The 21,558-nt window shown below is 36.5% G+C and overlaps 3 protein-coding genes across 5 annotated transcripts; 1 reads left to right on the top strand and 2 right to left on the bottom strand.

The window, feature by feature from the left end:
• The first annotated feature begins 452 nt into the window (after positions 1-452).
• LOC109853699 (peroxisomal membrane protein 11C) lies at positions 453-2,921 on the top strand. Its single transcript, XM_020426045.1, has 5 exons — positions 453-918; positions 1,107-1,443; positions 1,651-1,829; positions 1,998-2,060; positions 2,199-2,921. Exons 2-5 carry the CDS (start codon positions 1,216-1,218, stop codon positions 2,410-2,412), a joined length of 684 nt encoding a protein of 227 aa, XP_020281634.1. The 5' UTR covers positions 453-918; positions 1,107-1,215; the 3' UTR covers positions 2,413-2,921.
• A 2,131-nt stretch (positions 2,922-5,052) lies between these two features.
• LOC109853697 (cytoplasmic polyadenylation element-binding protein 1) lies at positions 5,053-14,102 on the bottom strand. 2 transcript variants are annotated; one of them, XM_020426044.1, is made up of 12 exons: positions 13,581-14,102; positions 11,124-11,454; positions 10,647-10,792; positions 8,736-8,998; positions 8,493-8,610; positions 8,083-8,407; positions 7,598-7,827; positions 7,389-7,481; positions 7,139-7,304; positions 6,918-7,045; positions 6,686-6,766; positions 5,053-6,591 (listed from the first exon to the last, which is right to left on the bottom strand). In XM_020426044.1, the coding sequence occupies exons 1-12, from the start codon at positions 13,599-13,601 to the stop codon at positions 6,421-6,423; spliced, it is 2,073 nt and encodes a 690-aa protein (XP_020281633.1). In that variant the 5' UTR covers positions 13,602-14,102; the 3' UTR covers positions 5,053-6,420. The 2 variants fall into 2 exon arrangements, with proteins under 2 accessions (XP_020281633.1, XP_020281632.1); XM_020426043.1 differs by having other exon boundaries at positions 8,493-8,622; positions 13,581-14,101.
• Positions 14,103-14,463: 361 nt separating this feature from the next.
• On the bottom strand, positions 14,464-17,881 carry LOC109853708 (cell division cycle protein 16 homolog). Of its 2 annotated transcripts, XM_020426064.1 has the most exons (10): positions 17,594-17,881; positions 17,370-17,522; positions 17,138-17,275; positions 16,882-17,041; positions 16,539-16,794; positions 16,369-16,448; positions 16,203-16,292; positions 15,807-16,116; positions 15,318-15,673; positions 14,464-15,219 (listed from the first exon to the last, which is right to left on the bottom strand). In XM_020426064.1, the coding sequence occupies exons 1-10, from the start codon at positions 17,663-17,665 to the stop codon at positions 14,882-14,884; spliced, it is 1,953 nt and encodes a 650-aa protein (XP_020281653.1). In that variant the 5' UTR covers positions 17,666-17,881; the 3' UTR covers positions 14,464-14,881. The 2 variants fall into 2 exon arrangements, with proteins under 2 accessions (XP_020281653.1, XP_020281654.1); XM_020426065.1 differs by lacking the exon at positions 17,594-17,881 and having other exon boundaries at positions 17,138-17,243; positions 17,370-17,460.
• Between the last annotated feature and the right edge of the window lie 3,677 nt (positions 17,882-21,558).

The following is a 21,558-nucleotide window of genomic DNA, read 5'->3' as shown; positions in this document are numbered from 1 at the left end:
TATTTGACGACGTGTTTGTTATAATTATAAGAGTCACCTTTTCTTTTTTTCTCGAAATGAAAATGCTATAAAATAGATCAATTCTTTCATGGATATATCACAGAGTCTTTTTATTTTTACCTGCGGTTTTAATTCCGAAAATCCTTATGTCCAGCAAACAAGTAAAATCGAAAGCGAAGAAGTAAAATTCGCGCGATTCGTACAAGAGTTGTTTGGAGATCTCGGCAATCGTAAGGAGAATGACAGAATTCTTTCGTATTTATTGGTGATTATTCGCTTCAATGTTGCTGCGAGAAATGCACTTCCTATCCTTGAATGATCCCGTAATAGACCGCGCTGTATATGTAGATTTTCAAGTACATACTGGCAGTCGGAACGCTACACCGTCAAATAAAAATTCCGCCAGATGTCTCTGCAAATCAGACAAGAGTCTATATTCACGGACCCGCGAGTGTCCGCGAGAGGTTGTTCGTTCTGTAACGTGATAACCAGACGCAGGTTACGTACGCAGGTGAAATAACACGGTGCAAGTAGATGTGCGTTGCCGACGGATTTTCAAAAAAAAGAATAAAATCTCCGATTTGCAATGCTGAACTCAGCTGACGTGTGTGTGTGGCAACCGGTTTACAGAAGGTGACGACAGGTGCAAACGCAAGAACAATCAATGTTTATCCATATGGAAATAAATGAAACTTTTTATTTAACACGTAAAAAAATACGGAAAGTCAGCATGCTTCTCTACGACAATATACGTCGATTGTTTGAGTTGTTACTTTGATAGAACGTGACATTCCGGAATTAAATTGCAAGAAGAAATTCCGAATCATTCTTGTAAATAAGTAAAGTTTTTTCTAAGTTTCGTGTGGATTAAGTTAAAGATCGTGTTAAATCACAAAGAGAAAATCCTGAGTCATTCTCGTAAGTAAAAAAATATCTGTACTTTGATTTTATCTACTACTTTCTTTTACGTAGATATTGTATCTGTAGAAGAACAATAAAGACAAAATTCTCAGTTCATTCTCTACGCGTTAGTTGTCTGTTGCGTAATAAACTTGTTTAACCATCAATGTGTTTTTATAAACATGTATTTTTAAATTTTATTTTAGACTTTGTATTGCAACAAGGTCTATTTGTGATACTTGTATAGTGATACTACAAGAGTTACTTCTTCTGTGCCTTAATTAATTCTTCCAATTGTAAATACACGTGATTGAGATGAATCTGCAAACTCTAAATGATTACTTGGAGACGCATTCTGGTCGAGACAAGATATTAAAAACTCTATCGTATACAGCGAAACTGCTCACTGTATGTTCGTCAAAAAGTGTTGAAAAAAAACTGATCACTTTTGGAAGCCAAATGAGCAAATGTAGAGTAATGTTGCGTTTGTTAGATGATCTGCCAAGACTTACTGACTTGATACAATACGGATGGGGAAAGAAGGTCTGTTAACTCTTGTACAATAACTTGTGAAATAATTAATTAAAATCTTTTCAATAAAGCTAAAAGTGTAATTCCCCATACAGTTCGAAGTGTAAATGTTTTTTTCTCTGTATGTGTGCATATTAAGGAAAATTTAAAGAATATATTTTATTACAATACTTTTTCCTAAAAACATTTAAATTACATATATGTATAATTTAACAATAGGAACATGACAGGTTAATTAGATGGACTCAAGTGATACAAAATCTGATAGACACAATTGCCTCTCCTATAGAGCATATTGCTTGGGCTGGTCAACTCAATATTGTATCTATTAATGTTAACAAATGGGATCTTGTTGTAGTTATATTGTGGATACTTTCGTTAAAACTGTCTTTACTAAGGTAAGCCAAGATATAAATTGTGTAATATGTTGTTTTAAGCTTGCAAACAAAATAAGAAACAAATGTTAAAGTTAAAATACCTACTTACATTAGTTACACAGTTACAGCATAACATAAACATTTCAAAACTGACAAGTAAAATGGTCTATAAACTAATTACTGTTCCAGATCAATTAGACAGCTTGTAAAACTTCAAGAAAATTATAAACATGTACATGTTTCACATTTAGAGTAAGTAACGTATAGATTCTTTAATATATGAAACAATCTTTCTCAAATATGATGAGTTATATAATTTATTATTGTATTATTATTTCAAAAAAACTATGTAGAAATAAACATATAATATATTATTTTTTTATATGGAAGGACGCCGAAAAAATATATTGTACAACGGCGAAATTTAATATTGGCGTGCACATGCTGTGGATTGGATATGATCTATGCAATTAGTTACCTACCACCTGGCGTACTTTGGGGCGGTCGTTTAAAAACATGGCACGTTGGAGCACTTGGCACGACATCATCGTTAATCGGACTTTACAGAGCTTTCAGCAAACAAAAGATTAAAAAGGCTGAATGAGACCTGTCAAATAAAAGTTAACGGATTGTTGTCTAGTATTGTTACTTCAGACAAAGTTACTATAATTATTTTTAACATACATATAGAGAGATTTTATCGTTATATATGTATGTATATATGTTATATATGTATATATATATATTTATATTATTGTTATTTGATTGTATAATATATTTTATATAAGGAATAATGCACATCAGGATTTCTCAAGTGGAGATATTCGGTGATGGTCCAAGTACGAGGTTTTTTCCGTCTTCCATAAACTTCTTTTTTCTCATTCGCACAAAACCTCTTTGAGAAACGCGATATATATATATATTGATCTTGGTGAAAAATGTCTGCGAAATGAGATGTTGGTAAACTCCTGATGTACATATATAAAAACTGAGCTTGGAGTTTCTTATTCATTATTTTTACTTATGTAACAAACAAAATGTGATTTTTGCTACAAAATTTAGAAAATAGATGCGTAAGGTGTTTTGTATGAATAAAGACTATTGTGCCATTCACTCTGGTTAATTTAATATTGTTTAGAGACACTGTCACGCCTACGTTCCACTAACTCTAAGTGAAAAATACCATTTCTTTTGAGTGAAAAAATTTATTACTTCCATCAATATATTGGTATTAAATGCAAACATGGAGTCAACTTTTATTTGCATGTGAGTATAGGTTTTTTATTCAGATGAAAGATATTTGAATAATTTGTTATATATCAATTTCAAGTTATCAGATTTGCATGTGGTAAATATAATAAGCGAGTGCTGCAACACTCCTTATATTTTGTTATATGTTTATGTCAGCAAGTATTTTGTGTGTGTATGTATATATCGATATATTATGAATAAACTCTTAAACGTTATTAGACTAAAAGCTAAACAACAGGAGAGGCACTTCTCATCTGAACGTAAAATAAAGTTGCATTTGTTTTTCTCTCCACAATGTAATAATATATCCCATACCATATGGTTTACAATTGATCAGCTAAAATTTCTACTTCAGTTTATTTAAAATGATACTTATATTTTTTCAAATGTAAGTATTTATTTAAAACAATTATTTGAAATCCGATCGACGGTGCGCAATTTTTCTTTTCCAAAAGCTTTATAACATTTAATGCGCACTGTGATATAACAGTCTTTTTCTTGTTCTAGTAATAATAATAAATCCATCTCTATGTCAATCCGGATAATCTTGACACAGAAGTAAATATATAATATGTGTATATTCCACACTAGAACATGTAATATTTTTACTTAAAATCTCTCATTGTGTAAAATCGAGGGAATAAAAAGTGATCATCAAACTCGCCTAAACATATGGTAAAATTCTTAAGAAATAATGTCTATGTATATATATCACGCAATCACATGGTTAAAAAAATAAGTCGCGTAAGATGCTGCACTTATTTCAAGTCTCACGATTATCCCAATTGATACTATAAGGCCCAGAATTTCTTAGTCCTGACAATTGGAAATACGATTCTCCGCTCGTACAAGTCTTTAAAGGCTTTTCATATTTTAATATAATTAATTAAAATAATTGATTTTATCAAATTTGTCCTCGACGATTATTATTATTCTTCTCTAAATTGTTCTACCGTGCCAGATATAATCAGATCATTTTATGTTAATTATATAAAATATAAAACTTCAAAGGCCTTTGCATATTGGCGTAGACAGCACGTGTAAATTGTCATGCAAAGATTCGGGCTTTTGCACAGGCTTGAAAAATAAATCTCGTATCTGCCGTGTAAAAAAATCTATGAAGATTACGTTAAAAGGCACGACTTATATTGAAACCTCAAACAACATGTGCTGTAAGTAGGTAAGGGTTAAAACTTGTTTTCGATTACAATTTCTATATTATTGAAATCGATAATACTGCTGTGTTATTATAGAGTAATTTGTGAATTTTTAAGTATCGGTGAAATATACATACAGTATATGTATGTGAAGCGTTTTTTGATCGAATATGAATATAATTTTTATCGATGTACCTTAAAGCACTTTTTTTGTTTAATAATTGCTTATATATGTAGCAACCACGTTATTATCATCATCTGTGAACCATATATATATATACATGTGATGTATTTAACGGAATATATATAATATATATTGTATCGATTCAAAGTTACTCTCTCTTTTTGTTTTAGAGAAGCTATATTAATTTCTAACTACTGCGTGCAAATTCATTGTGTTATCACTTGGATGTGAACAGTCTTAGGCTTTGTTTCGCAATATAATTTTTTCTTTCACACAGTACACTTTTGCTGCATAAGTAAATCACAGCTGAGTGTATTACTGTCGAGATTATTTTTCCTTAGTCTTAATTATATTTACTGCTAAAATAACAAAAAAAAAAAAATAAATAAATAAAACTCCGAAACGTAATTTTAAAACTCAAATTTTTAACAAGGTAAATATTTTGTCACACTTTAACACGTTTAACATAAAAATAAGTAAACAAAAAGAAATTCGGGTAAAAGATTATCTTCAACTGTTTCAGCCTTGCGTTTACTTTCAAAGTTTTGTGTTAATCCACACACACACCTGTTACTACTCAAATACGGACAAAGCTGAAAGAGTTGTTGGTGAGTATGTAGTGAAGTGGCGAAAAAAAAAAACAAGTATCGAATATCTGCAAAAATATGATTTTTAATTTTCAACAAAATCGTATCAAAATAGAAGAAAGGCGAGTAAAGATAGAAACTTTTAAAGAAGATATGTGCAACATAATTATAAGGTAGTAAGAAAAAACATGAAAAAAAAAAAAAATAAAAATAAAAACAAATCACTTCCCTACAATCCGTGCCAGAATCGTAGACCGTGTGCTTCTCCATTTCGTCAACCGTTAAACAGTCCTTATGTGAGCGAAACACTTGTGATCAGCCGTTCGCTTCGGCAACTAATACAAAAATCTGGTCGATTGCAGTTGCTAAACGTAACACGCGTTTACATCGCAACCGAATGTAGAGATACATTGTACTGCAACGTAAAAATAAACCATGTTTAACGTCATTGACAAGTATCATAATGGAAGAACGACCAGCGAGAGCGTTTGTATAATTATATTCGGAAAGTCTTCCGTTATCACATTAACATCGGATATATTACGTGTAAAGTAAATAATAACAAATAATTATCGCACAATTACTTTCAATTACTCGCTCTAGAATGATCTGTCTAGCACTTCTAAGCATTATCAATGTAATAACACATAATTAAGCGTAATATTTCAACACGAACGCATGATGGCAACGATGCTATTATAGATTTCCTGAGGATTCTACGTGTTTTATTGAGCCCAGCTCAACTCACCATAACGGGAGGCTTACCTCATCTTGCGTAAAAATTTATTGTCACTGTGAAAGCCACAATTCCATCTCACAACGCTTCGACGAAAACAAATAACTATGTACGCTTGTGTCTGAAGTCGACGTGTATATTGTATACACGCGCGTGTGTGTGTGTGTGTGTGTGTATACAAATTTTTCTAATACACGATCATGACCGTAAACTAGTATCTACTGTTGGCACGATAGTATTATTTAAAAAAAAAAAAAAATCATCGATAAGAGAACCTGTCTCTCTCTCTCCTTCTTCTCTAAGTAAATATACTAAATAAAAGTACATCAACTTGCGCTCGAACGTAGTAAGACGACTGCGTTCGTAAATAGGAACTTTTTGACAAACATGATTTCCAATATTTATCTTGTCCTTGCACGCACGGCAACGATAAATAAGCCAATCGTTGCGCGTTCGCAAGCTCCATTTCGGCGGTACGAATCGGCGTGTCACCGTACCGGCGGACTGATTGTCCGCGACTGTGCAATAAAAAACTAAGTCTGCACCCTCTTGCCCAATGTTCTAAATCAGGCGGCGCAACGTCGGTTAACCGAAAGAGTCAAACAGGAACAAAAAGGAGAGGAGGGCGAACAAAAAATTGTGTATAACACTAAAGTGTAGCCGCGCGTATACAGGACCTTTTCGAACGTCGCTTCCTTCACATCATCGTCGTATTAGACACACGGGAACAGTTGTTCACTCCGAAATTCGAATTCAATCCTATCACTTGGTTCGTCTTAGAGTTTCGTGTCAGAGGTGTGTGATGTGACATCGGGTCCACTGAGTGTTGCCACTGCCAGCAACTGCGGCAAAAGTATCGGAAACATGCCTGAAAATGAATGTGTGTAAAACAAGAATGCGGACGCACAATCTGGAAGTTCTCAATAAAATTAGAATTGCATCAAAATTAATAATTGTCATACCACATCGCGACAGAAGTAATGTCCTTGTTGCACAACGCATACGGAACATATCGATTCTTCGATGTAAGGGTCCACCTGTACCTGTAAGATACAAAAAAAATTATATATATATAAATAATTATAATATATAAATATAATATATAATATATAATATATAATAATTATATATATATATATAAAAGTTTCATATAGAAACTGACTGGTTTCGATATCGTAGTTCTTGTATATGTACCTTTTTTGTGAATTTGTCAGTCTTAATTTCTATGAACGAAGCAGTAATTGCTTTGAAGTATGACTGTTTCGTACTGAATGTAACACGGCCGGATCCAATCGGATACTTATATTTATCCGTATCGATACCTAAGATAAACCATTAATATTTTTCAATTAATGTGTATTTTATTCTTAAGTAATTGTAAAAAAAAAGTTACAAATTAGATTGAAATAAATTACCCGCATAAATGACTCCGTGGAAAAGATCATCCATGACTTTAGCTAATCCCGCAGCTGTTAACATTCCGTGTAACGCGCCCACAAATACTGTTTTATGCGCGTCCAATCTTTGTGATGAAGATTTTACATAGTTACTATTCTCCAGGATCCACGGAATCACTTGTACCTGAAAACAATCGGATTAATTAAGAAATAAAGATGTATTAAAAATAATTTTACAAATGTGTGCAAGTGTTGCCAATTAACTTACATCCTTTGGTTTTGAACGTTTGGATATAATTTTATAATACCATCTTTTTCCATTGGTAATATCGTGAGTGCAACAGGACAACATTGCTCTGACCTGTAAAAGAAAGTGTATCACTTGTATGAATTTTGCATCAAACAAAATTAATTCGTTTTCTTGCATGTACGTATGAATCTACATCGAATCAATGATTAAGTAACAAAAGCGCCTACTTGTTTCTCCGATTCGAATATTATGTACGCGTATCCTTTCGGCTGAGCGGATGGTGCCTTTGCAGGCCACTCGACGCGAACTGGTCCGAATTGTTTGAATGTTGAAATCAAAATAGCTTCCGTAACATCCCACGGTACACCTCCCAGAAATACTTTGGGAGAATAAGCGACTGGCTCTTCAGTGCTTTGTGGCAGAAAGCCACTCCATGTGCATGTTGGATAACAATGCGCTAAAATAAATAAATCTCGTTATTTAAAAAAAAAAAAAAAAATTAATACCATACTTTTTTCACAGTTTATACAAATATTTAATTTGTTAAATAAATTCATGTGGAGAAACTAGATTCTTGTAATATCTTGCGGTCAGGTAAGATGAATAGAGTAAATGGGTTCTATTAATCTTAATGGAGCAATTATCAATTATGATAATTGGAGACTATAATCTTTTTTCCTCTATATATACAGTATAAGTACTTATTACGTACCAGCAGCATTTCGGTGGGATCTCGCTACTCTATCAAGCGACACAGGAGCCAATCTGCGCGCAGCATTTCCAAGATTGGTACAACAATTCTTCTCGTGATTCAAGAGAGAATTGAGAAAATTGCTGCGATTTTGCCCGAGTCCGTGATGATGTTGATAATAATGCTGATTTGTTGGATTCTGTTGTAACGATGACAAGTACTTCTTTACAGCCATACGCTCGAACGCTGTTCTGTTATTCGGACACGTGTTCGTTTTCGATATTATAGAATCCAGAGATGGCGGAAAACAAGAATTCGACGATGAAGAATTCAACGATAAGCAATTCTACAAACATGGATCGATAGTTAGAAGATAAACACGGCAAAGTTTAAACAATAAAGACAAAAACAATTTTTCGTGAAAAAAGTACCATTATTATGTCAGACAAAGAACCATCCGCGCTACCGACTCCACTTGTCTCTGAATCCGCTGGCGAGTTAGAACGCGAGCCGTTGCATCCCAGAAGATGAGAGAATTCCAACGTCGGACTACCACAATCACTAGCATTGATCAATTATTATTTAGATGTGTAATAAAAATACATTTTTAATGCAATACTTTTCTCTTTCTCTCTTTTTCTCTTTCTCTTGTTGTTTTCTAGTTTTTTCGTTACCTGTACGGTGTAGAACAGCCACGTATAGGGCGGCCGAAGTAAGTGTTATCGGGTGATGACGAAGATCCGGGATATTGGAACGACAGTCGGCTAGTCGGTGAAGACGGTGTGTTTGTACTGTTGCTGGCAGTGGACGAATAGCTGTAGAAATCCGACGAGAAACTACCGGGGGTGCTGGGGCTGCCTGGAGTGGTCACCGAATTCGGTGAACTTGGAACATCCAAACCCGAGGAATTCGAGCAGAAGCCGTGATTGCGAAGACACTGCGCGTAAATGATAAAAAAAAAAAAAAATTACACATCACAGAGTATCTCTCACACGCGTCACGTTCATTATTCACATTCATATCGAATTACAGCGAGTCATTTATAAGAAACCGTTATTTAAAACAACTTTTATCCCGTGTATGTGTGATTCTGCATATTACAGACAAAATAAAGATCGATATCATCTCGCGATTGAATTTGCGGATTCGAACAAATAATATTACTACGTTCATTTGTAACGTTTGACGCAAACGGTGCATAAAAAGCAACATATTGATTCATATTCACACGTCGAGAATCGAAATTGTAGTTTCGTACAACCGTAACGAAGCACGAGCACTTCGAAAAGCCGTGAACAGAAACGAAATAATTTTCCTTTATACGCACATGTGTTTTGGAGTATTTGGAGCACGTCCAAATACTCCGAAACGTAATATTACGTGATAGCCGGTACAAGGACATACGGCTATCTTTTGAAATGGCAGCAACTTTGCGTCAGCTCGTATTAAAGGGTGGGAGAACGACGTGCGTTCTAATAGAGCCGTTTGGCTCGCATCAAGAGGATTCTCGGCCATCAAAATCGTTCTACCAGGTTATTCATTTCGCTAGGGTCATTATACCTAATATGTGTGTACATGTGTGCGCACCTTTTTTATCAAAGATCTGTAATTTTTTATTTTCAAAATACAATGATGCGATATTTTTAATAAAAGACAATTAATATATAATCTAGAAATTATAACAATAATTTAAGATACTCTATTATAGAGAACAGTAATTTATAAGATTCTATAGAAGATTCTACCGTAGATTACTATAGAAATAGTTATACATACAAAATTCATATATTTTGCTAAAAACAAAAACGTAAAATTCGAGACGTGATGTACGATATATTGTAAAGATCGATTAGAACCTAAATTAGAAAGATGAATATAGTAATAAAGTTGGAGTTACTCCAATGTGAATGATCATTATTCTAGTTATTATGTACCAGCAAATGAGTGTGTCTAGCAATATGTTTTACATATTACATTTATCATCATTCTGTAGATATACAACCCGCCGAAATTAATTATCGCGATTGCGCTTTTTCTCAAATTCTTGTCTCTCGTGCTGGATATCTTCTTACGTATAATAAGACAAGCAATTTCTGCGAGAAAAATAACGTCGTAGCTACGGTATAAATGTTTTCGTGAAACAACATTGAAAGAACTCTATTATAAAAAGATTACAAAGTAAAAAAAAAAAAACTTGCAAATATAACAAAGAATATTTTCTAGTTAAAAACATCGCGTTGTTAAATATATTTATTGTGTCAATTAACAGATTTTATTTTGCTCGCGCTCGAAACGGCAGTTTTTATACTCCTACTTATATGTTCGAGATAATGAGTTTTATCGTAACACACTAACATTATTAACTCCCACCGATCCACCTACTCCTATTGCTACTAGCATGCTCTATTACCAATTGTAATAAAAAGCCGCTTTAAATATCTTTGTCGCACGTAGTTTGTTTTCAGAAAGTACGGAAAGAGAGAGTTCACGTTTTTACTTTTATATCGTGACAATGTTATTGAGAATTTCGAATTTGAACAAATTTCAAAAAAGATAGATCTGCACGTATACGTAAAACGTTTTACCTCGTGCGACGGTTGTGAAGACCCCTGACTCTGACCGTAACTGCCGTAATTACGGTAACTCGGAGAGCCAACAGCCGCCGATTGGTTTCCCATCAGCGATCCGCGTGGCAAGCCCAGTCCGAACATGTCCGAGATCGAGCTGTCACCTGGCACAGAAAAACAAGAGGAATTAATATCACAGAGAAGAAAAAAAAAACGTGACAAAGTGATCATTTTACAATCGAGGAGTAAAGGTCGAGGCAGGCCATTTGGCAGGCAGGAATATTAGTACAGAACTGGGAACACTCCAAAAAACTTATAAAGATTATAACCTTTCGAACAATCTCCGCAGAAGCCGCAGAACTTTACAGAACATCGCTTTTGTAATCTCAACTTTTATTAGTTCTCAACTTACAACCCTAAAAATAAATCTGTAGTTTTCACGCATAATATTACCCATAAAAGAAGAATAAAAATACACATCGCCATCTCCCTTACCGTCATTGCTTACATTCTTGTCCGATTGAGAGGATGAGAACGTGTCCTGCGAAAAGGTAGGAAGATGTGAGGGCGACGGCGGCGATGGTAAATCAAGCAACAAATTGTTGATCGATTGCAACTGATGCAATCGCTCCCGCTCCTGTTCGCGTTCTTTCTGGCCGCGTTCTCTCTCGCGGGTCTGACTCAATTTGCGTAGCAGCAACTTGCTGCGCTCCCGATTCTGCGTCGCATCCTGAGGGTGCAACAGATCCTGCTGATGCATCAATGAGCCTCGATCGAACACGATGTCCGTCTCGTCGCTCTCGTCGTTCACCAATTGGATGTCCGACTACATACAAAATCAATTTAATCAATCCGCGTTTGGTACAAAGACAAACTGTAATGCTCGCAGATACCACCAAAGTGTTTCGCGCAAACAATGCTGTACATTTTTCGTTTAAATCACTCTAAATTGTGATTATTATTTTATCTCAGTGAAAATATTGGACGTCATATGGAGAATTTCGCAACTTGGAAAAAACTAAGGATTCCATAGGTTCCGAAAGCAAAAAAAAATTACTTCTAATAATATAACAAACTGAAAATAATAACAGACTGAAAACTTCTTAGGAGTTACACTTTCACACATACCGCACACTGTGTTAAATAAATATTTCAAATCACCCACGCAAATACATTGAATGTCGTACCTTCAATACTTACGTCTAATTTTGAAACAAAAAAATATTAGATCGCTTAAAAAGGAATTCGATGACGATTTTTTTTTTTTTTTTTTTTTTTTCCAGAGTATCTTCGATTTGTCTGCGAAATACGGCTTTCGCAATATTTCGATATGTTTTTACACAATGTTTCGCGTAATCGCACATACGTATCTACTCACGGTTTCCCACTGTGTTGTTATCTCACCGCCACGTAGCGCTTGTCGCAACCGTGCAGTGTACTTCCGGAGCTTCGTGTAATAGGAAAAGACGTGCGGCTCTCGCTGTAACTTCGAAATCGGACGATTCCGCGCTCTTCGACCGGCCGCACGGTATTCAAAGCGCGAATGGTGCGAACACCGAGAAACCGAAACGAACTGGCGCGCGCGCGGCAGTAATCGAAAACAGGGCGCCCTCCTGAAGGACGCCACACATCCGCAGTGTGGCGCGCGTTTATGGAATTCGCAAGAAAAAAAATTCTTCTGCTCGCGGCGTACACAGACACGGGCATCACGGAAAACACATTCCAACACTTTTCTCGGAATTTTGGCTTTTGAACGTCGAATCGAGGCCGGTATATCCGTATATCCAAAACACGTGATGTTAGTTTCGTCGTTCACACGTCATCGTGTGTGACATACGATTCCGCTTTTTTGTTCTCGCGGACGCGAAATTCCTGTGTGAATTTGTATTTGTAACACGCCACCGAAAAGATTTCTTTCTCCGAAAAGATCTCTTGACGCTGCGGGATCCGCTCAAGAGATGAAGATGATTCCGCGATTACGTTTATCTATCGAATCACGACGTTCCCCGTCGAATGCCACACGTTCGGAATTTTGTCGCAAGTTTCGCGTACAAACGATAACGTTAATATGGCAACTGATAAGAACAACATTTCGCAATTTTCTGGGTTATTTTTTTGCGAAAAATTTTGGCTTCGAAACAGCTTGGAAGTGTACGGACGAAACTGCGAAATTCCGCGAATTCGAGAATAACTCCCCGTCGGGGAACCGACGTTTCCTCGGAACGACACGGAAGGCATCGGAGGAATTCGCAACGCGTATACCTATCGTTCTCAAACGCCGCAATCGAACTCTCACCCCTGTACTTAGATCGATCGGCCTGAATTTTTGGCTATTTACGCACGTATCGCATCGATTTTTTCGCCCTTTTTCCGGCGCGTAATACTCGCACCCACAAATTTCACCGAAGAAATTTCAGAGGGCGCGATACGGTAATTTATTTTTCACGTATATGCAAAGAGATACTCGCGTATCGTTTCTTCGCGTATGTGTGCGTGTTTATTTACGTTTCGCACACAGACCGCAGGACATTCCATCGCGATACCATACCATATACGTTCTTCGACGTAAGTTCGTCGAATATTCGATAAACGCGTTAAAAATCCGAGGATAAAGAAGATAACAAATCCGGAGCAAAGATAAGAGAGAGCGGCAAACCGGTCGGTCTCTAATTCCTTTCAACATCCACAAATATCGTGATTTTGTTGATTCCTCATGTTGGTATTTGCGTAACGAAAGAGGCTAATTAAATTTTCGACCAAACTTTTACAAAGTGTATACAATAAAACATGTACGTCTCGCAGAGTTAAGCTGTTAAACTTCAATCTAGATCCTCTGATGATCCTCTTGATTATTGAATCTCTGTATAATCAAGTCCTATAGTTTCGCGAGAGCAAAAGCGAGAGAGAAAAGAGAGAAAGAAAGAAACGGAGTTTATCGTCAAAGAGACTTACCGGCTGCATGAGCGTGGGCATATCCGCGAAGATAATTCGTCAGAAGATCCTGTTGCAACTAAGTGGATCCCGGCGACGAGTAAATTTGTAGAGTAAGTCAGCTCGACACTCTCGCACGGTCCTGAGCGAGCACGGACGAGTGAGAGCCGCCGACTCGATGTCGTCCGCCACTAACAAGAACGCGCGATAAAAGCAGCAAACTTCATGTGAGAATGTTGCGCGTAGCGCGAGAAGTTACGCGCGAGTGACGGTGTGACGACGAACAGAGCGAACGGCGGCGACGGCGGTGGTAGAGCGCGATGAAGGGGTGGATTTCTCGGGATGAATGCGAAGAATGTAATCCGCACGGTGGGAGATTTTAACACCCGAATTTCGCGAAACGTTCGTGCCACGTTTCGCCGTTGCTGTCCGCCGGCCGTTTCTCTTCCCCTCGTCGAGAGCAAAGAGCCGTCTCCTGATGACCTCGATTCGGTTTATCGCGGACGACACGGCGGTGAAAATGAAACGCCCATTCTTGCACACATGCTGTGCCACCCCAAGCGAACTAAAGATCCTGCTACGCCGTCTCTCTCTCTCTCTCTCTCTTGTACGGCGTTTTATTTCTCTCTCTCTCTCTCTCTTTCTCTTGTTTCTCCCCTCTTCTCTTTGCACGCAATCTCCTCCGAAATCGTAACGAGAGCTTTTGAATATGCCGCGAAAATGCGCGCGTCTACTATATTCCTCGTTATCTCTCTCTCTCTCTCTCTTTCTTTTGCAATGGTATAGAAATACAAAAACTCAATAAAAAACAGACACTGAATCAAAGGATGTAGAAAAAGTTCGCAACAACGATTTATAAACGAATGTAATAATAAATTTTCGTATTCTTTATTTTTTTTTTAAATTTATTCTAACACATTTATTATAATCATATTGTACAATTTGATGAAGTAAATTATCTTACTATAAGAAGTTTTTGCACGATGTCGTAAGGTATATATATCAAAACTAGATGATAATGTAAAAAAATATTACATTATTTATATTGAATGTATTTTACATGCGGAAAATAAATATCGTTCAGGCGAAAATTCTACTCTTTCTTAATTAAACAATTTTTATTTTTGTGATATATCACACAGCACACATAAAAAATCTTAGCACACAGTGTATGTATATATTTGATTAGAAACGTAACTATTTTTTTACCTGCGATATTTTTCCTATTTTTTCAGCACTCGATAAAATATCATTCGGTGATAGTTTTCGAAGTGCTTTGACACGGTGCCGATTGAAAAACGTAAAAAAAAAAGCTTGCAGTTTTAATTGTACGAGTGATCAATGTGTGCGGGGTGCGACGAATCTAACATCTCAACTTCAGAAGCATCACCAGTCGAATAATTAACAACTAGTACGTCTCGCGTTTGTCCCTCCAGTTTGTTGGACGTGCTGCTCTCTCCTTTTCCACTGGAGTTTTCTCCCCAGCTACCGGAGAACAGATTTACCCTTAACTTGTCGATATTCTGACCGTCTGAACTGCCAGCCATGTTGATGGAATTTTTCATAGACAATTCAACTTCGCTATCCTCAGACTCGGACACAAGTTTCAATTCGCTATCTTGAGACACAGATCCATATTTCGGTATTTCCGTAGGTGCGTCTGAAAGATTCACACTTGTATATAAACGAATCCTTTTACAATATTATTTTACTACAAGATCACTTCTGCGACACATATCAATTCAATTGCACGCATACCAGGATACGGTGGCGCTTCCTCGATCAACCGTTCCATCACAGAACCCAACATGGTAGCAGTAAACGTATCGTCTCTCCTGAGACCGAGCGCTCTGTGAAACGCGTCCACCGCGTCATGAATGTTGCCCGTCAGAGCGTGAACAAATCCGATCGCCGAGTAAGTTGACGGATTCAAAGGGTCTAAGACTAGCGCCTGTTGATGATACTCTAATGCCTCGTCGTATTTTTTCATTTTTCTACAAGTGTGTCCCAGATTATTCAGCAGCGCCTCCCACTTGCTGGGCAGAACTACATTTCTTAGGTCGCCTTGAACACTTTTCATGGCTTCCTTAAATAATCGTTCTGCATTTTTGTAACTGCAATTAATACAAATAATTCTTCACAACTTACATCAACATAAAAATATGAAGTTTTTTTTTACTATAAATGCAGATAATAATAAAAATATTAAATATAAGCAAAATAATACTCTAAACGATAAAAACTTACTCTGAACTATAAAAACATATTACACCCATTTCGTGTATTACAAATGGGTCATTAGCTGCTATTCCTTGAGCTTGCTGAAAGAACTTGTCAGCCAGCTTTAAGTTGTTCGTCAAACCGCATTCTAATCCAATGTACAAAAGCGGAAGATGACAACCTTTCATTAGTTGTGAGGCTTTGAAATAAGCAGCCATTGCTTGATCATGTTCATTTTCCACCGCGAAAGAATGTCCATACGCTAACCAAGCGGGACCAAACAATCTGTCCAGTGCGGTGGCCTTTGCTAAGTACCTTCTAGCTTGATCACTCTTACCTTGAACGCATAGCAATATCGTTGAAATAATCTATATATTGTACTTTACCGCGTTTGAAAACATATTCAACCAAAATTTAATTCACCTATTGTGTAATAATAGCATCCAACTGCGAACCACGCCAAGGCCATTTCCGGATACAAATCGACCAATTTATGTGCCAGATAAAATAAAGCTAACGAACAAAGTTCTAGTTGTTAACAAATTTCTAGCACCGTCATTTATTGCAGCAGTATAGAAAAGAAACTTACAGTTAGTCTTTTTGAGCTCGACTAGACAGGCAATGTGCACTGGAAGACAGGAATTGTGGTATGGATCTTTTTTCAATATTCTGAGCATTGGAAATATTATGTTACGCTTCTTGTATGTGTGTGAATAAAAATTCTCTCTGATTTATAAATAACTTAGAATTACTACTTACTTTTCTGTGAGAGAAAAGCATTGATGATAATCACAGTTATAATACAATCTCTCAGCCTTTGCCACTACCATGTCCAAATTATTTGCTAATCTAATACTGACGGAAGTACCCATTATACTACATGTAGCTACTGATTCCTTTGTGATTGGCGTTTCCTGATATTTCTTTAATTTGCTATCGTACAGCAGTCGCAAGAGTTCTGCTTCACCTTTTGTACATTGTTCAGAAAAGGGTAGAGATTCCAAGAGTTCCTGCTCTATAAAGTAGCAAGTGTTATTTTACCTGCACATACCTCGATTGAAAAAAAAATATATATATAATAATAGAAACAATGTCAATATACCCTCAGGAGCTGAAAGCATCTGATTTTGCACCAAAGCTTCGAATGCTTCGTAAGAATAAACATCACGCTGCAAAGCTTGTTTGTAATATTCCGTTGCTACTGCTCTGTTATCCATAGCTTCATATATTTTTCCTTTTATGTATAATATTGAACTCTGAACCTGTGAAAGAATTGTGCACATTAGCGCTAAGAAATAAAATTATATCACAGATTTTGCAAACATATATATCACAAATGGATGTGTAAATGTACTTGCATTTTTGGGAGTATCGTGAAAGACGCTTGCTTGTATGCTCATGTATATTTCATAGTCATTAATAATTTGAAGTGCGTCATTATATTCCCTAGCTTCTAGCAGACACCTCAAAGTTAAATAGTGACACATTATATCGGTCTGTGTGTCAAGAGATTATTAATAATAAATTATTAGATTTTATACAGACAAAAATGCATAAAAATACTAATCAATTGTCGCTTATCAAAATTACCTTTTCCAGTCCGTATCTTTTGATAAGATGCACAGCACGATGGTACTGTTTCATAAGATACATACACTGCGCTAAAACGCACACATCTTTCGGATCTTCCTGGCTAAGTGACACCACTTTGTCAGCCCAAAACAAAGCGGCGCTGTACAGGTGCTGAAAGTAACATACACGAGCTTCAAGCTTGCGGCATCGCGGTTTCGTGATTCCATTTCAACGAAACTTACCAAATCGATGTATGATTTGACCAATTTTCTACAATTTTCCAGATCGATGTTGTTCTCGTCTGAGTTATGCATAATTGTAAAGATTTTGGTGGGGAAAAATAGTTATTTCTTCTGTGAGGACGCGCGAGAAAACAACGAGGAACGCGCGTAAAGGGAAAAGATTTGCTAACGTCAACGGTTCGCTTTAACAACTCTTTATTACAGCACTTTCACTGTTGCACGTTTTGTTTTTTTTTTTTTTGTTTTTTTACAAAGATCATAGACGTAGATTGTATAGACTGCGCGTTCCCTACCTCTGCCGTGTTAAGAAAATGTCTTCAACGTTGAGAGAGACAGCTGGTGTTGAGCAGTAGCCTCATTTTGTCTAGCGAAGTAGTGGGGGAAAAAGAAGTCTTCGCTGATTGATAGAATAGTAGTGGAAAAGTGGGGATAGAAAAATAGTGGGGGAATGAAGATGAATGAAAGAGATTAAGTGATGGCAGATTAGGCGGTATGAAACAGTAGGCCCTGATCCCACCACAGACATTGATAGACAGAGAGAGAGTTACTATTCAAAGTATGTTGTCTCTGTCAATCATGAAGACATCTTTTTAGCCAAACGCGCAGTCTATATATTCTACGTCTATGACAAAGATACGACGTAACGTTTTCACGTGATGAAGCATTAATAAGAAAGAAATTGGCCAATAGCAAGCCGGTGCGCATGCGGGACGAAATAAAACTGCACGCGCTACTCGCTAACAGGCAAAAGCGACATCTTTGCCGGAACTTCCGGCAACACATAACCATAAAGTAACAAATTCATATGCTAAGTTAGGCCTGTTCTCCGACACAGTCGTAGGCTGTAAGTCGTAAGAAATTGACCAATCACAAAGAAGTTACAGAAGAATAATCGATTGTGAGTGATCAATTTCTTTCTTTCTTTATGAAGAAAAAAATTCTTTCTTAAGAGCCGTCTACAATGGAGAGTTGTAGGCCGTAATAGTAAGAAATTGACCAATCACAGGCAAAGTACAGAAGAATAATCGATTGTGATTTGTCAGTTTTTTACTGTTACAGTCTAAAACTCTCCATTGTAGACGACCCTTTACAGCTTACGACTGTATTGTAGAATAGGCCTTAGCATTGCTAATCAGAGAGAAGAATGACAGCGATTAGGAGCCCGATTCTTCAACTCACTCGTAAGAAAAACGTATGCGCAAACTCAAAGTTACGAGCGTTTTACTATAGGTTTTCAATATTTAAGATTTTTCGGTAAAGATCATTGACCTTTCGGCAAAGGTCATTGACCTTTCGGCAAAGGTTATCGATCTTTCGGCAAAGGTCATTGACCTTTCGNCTTTCGGCAAAGGTCATTGACCTTTCGGCAAAGGTTATCGATCTTTCGGCAAAGGTCATTGACCTTTCGTTAAAGGTCATTGACCTTTCGGTAAGGTCAATACTTTACCTAACCGGTCAAGATGTGAATTTAACTGACCGAGATATAAATTTAATCGGTGAGGATGTCAACTTAACTGGTCAAGATGTGAATCCAATCAACCGATATATAAATTTAACCGTTCAAAATGTCAACTCAACTTGTCAGGATGTGAACAAAACAGGGCCTTAATTCTTGAACAACTTTCGTATACGAAACTCTACTGTTAATGTCACATGTACTATAGACTTTCGTATGCGCAAATTGTTCAAGAATCGAGGTCCAGAATTGTACGTTGTGGATACAGCGCGGAATATAACCTTGTCCACGTTTGCACGCACCGACAAGTCGCTCGTAGACATGGCTGCTAGTTGCTCATGTGCACCACAATGGACATAGTGTTAACTTTCAAGTCGGAAAAGTTATTAATTTTTCACACGACTCTGGCCGCTCTCAGTCTTCTCTCTGATTCGAGTTAGACTTATCGATATTAAAGGGACGATATAGTACATATTCAAACCGAGTGATAAGAAAAAAACTGCACAAGATTCATATAAAAATTTCTTACGAAGTGAAATAAATAGGGGTAATTATATCATGAATACAACAAGAAACAAAAACTTTGAGACTTTTTGTACCATTTATATTTGCAATATATTAAATAATTATTAATTAGATACAATCATGTGCGATAATAGTAATTTAAAGTCATATATATCATTTCTATATACAATTTTTTTTCTTTCTGTGATTTACTTTTTTTCTTCCGTTTCTCGTATTATTTTAAACAATTTCTTCATCATTCGTTAAAGAGTCTTAATTATTATGACACGAGTTGCATATACCAGATATACACATATATTAAATTTTTTTTTTCTTCTATTGTAACTCTGTTTTTTTTCGCTTTGTATCACCCATCATCTCGCATCAATCATCATGTACGCACACGCACGAAAATGTGTGTTGAAACGACGACTATCGCGCGCACATACACAACGCTAAATAATTAATTATCAAACCTGTCTGTCGATACCTCGATACGGAGATGTGTAGCATCGGTGACGAAATTTTCGAGTACGAATAGCGCGAACACATATTACAGGAAATACATTTTAACAAGATGTAAAAAAAACTTGTACATAAATTTACTCGCAATTTAAAACATGTTGAAGAAGTGAATAAGAGAATGCTTCACACTCGCAGTCCGTACATCTTTCGTGTGCGTGTAAGTACACGAGTTTTCTCTTCGATTAATCTTTTAAACTCGATCGCAAATTATTTTCTTCTTCTACACCCGTCACGGTTATTTTTGTTTAACTTGACTAATGATCGTGAATCCTGCAAACAACAAAAGTCTCTCTTTTGTTTCAATTTATCATTTATTAACTTGAGAAAGTTGCCTGCGTGTGTTTAAAATTCCGAAAGATGAGGACAGTGAATCTGAACCATTCTCGATGCGCAACAGATTTAGCAAACGGTAAAAGAAATATAAACATTCAATGAGACGTAATACTGTTGGAGTCGATTACTTTAAGTTACCTACCCTCAGTTCCAAAGCTTATACCGTGACTCGAATAATGCGCGTAATATTTATTACATTATTATTAGCATTATTATTATTTCACGTTCACGAAACTTTGGTACCCGCTCAAACGAATTTCGCCTTGCGGGCGAATTTAGTAATTGACCGTGAAACACATTACGCGTGACGCGCGAAAAAGAGGCACACACAAAAATAGCTATAAAATCCTATTTTACATTCACTTTACATTTATAACCGAGACAATCGAGCGCCAAATTAGATTTTTATTTTCCGCGTAAAAAAAGAAGAGAAATTTGTGAAACAAATGTCAAAAGATTGAAAAATTCACAACATGTGCGTGCAAATGGACAAATGAACCATTTTTTGTGTTAATATAAATAAATAGCGTTCGAATCAGGGCCAGAGTGCAATTTTGCACTCGGAGCCCCCAATTTTGCATTTTCGGAGCACTGGCTTTGGTCGTTTCACTTCGCGGCACACGATGTGCTTCTTTTCTAGAACGCGTGCGAGTATCAGAATTGACTAATCATGATTTAGAGATCGAAAGTGAATTGCCGAATTGTGTTGCTCGTACACGATCCAGCACGAAGCGTCTCATGTGCTTTGCTTTCTTCGGTTCTCTCGCTTGTTCACTAATTAGTTTTCGAGCTAAAAAGTAGAAAACGAAAAGATAAACAAACGCGTACACCAAAGCCAGCATGTTCCGAAGTGTAAAATCGCGCCGGCTCTGAGTTAGAATATAAAGCCTCTTGCACAATGCGAGAGAAGTGATAGAGATAAGCAATAGACACAGAATTCCAACTCGTTGGAAAGTTTATCGCTATTACTTATTTCGTTTTCTGATCTGCATCGGTACATGTGTATTCTTGTATGTTAGAGATTCCGCTGTTCCTATCGTTATTTATAAATATAAACTCTTTAAAACTGGTGTTATTTCTATCGCTATCGCTATTTCTTCCATTGTGCAAGAGGCTTAAGAGAATATATAATGCTGGTATTAATATA

Source organism: Pseudomyrmex gracilis, unplaced genomic scaffold (assembly GCF_002006095.1).
Source record: "Pseudomyrmex gracilis isolate BER0280 unplaced genomic scaffold, ASM200609v1 scaffold_53, whole genome shotgun sequence".
Lineage (NCBI taxonomy): Eukaryota > Metazoa > Arthropoda > Insecta > Hymenoptera > Formicidae > Pseudomyrmex > Pseudomyrmex gracilis.
This window is presented reverse-complemented; position numbering and strand designations above follow the sequence as displayed.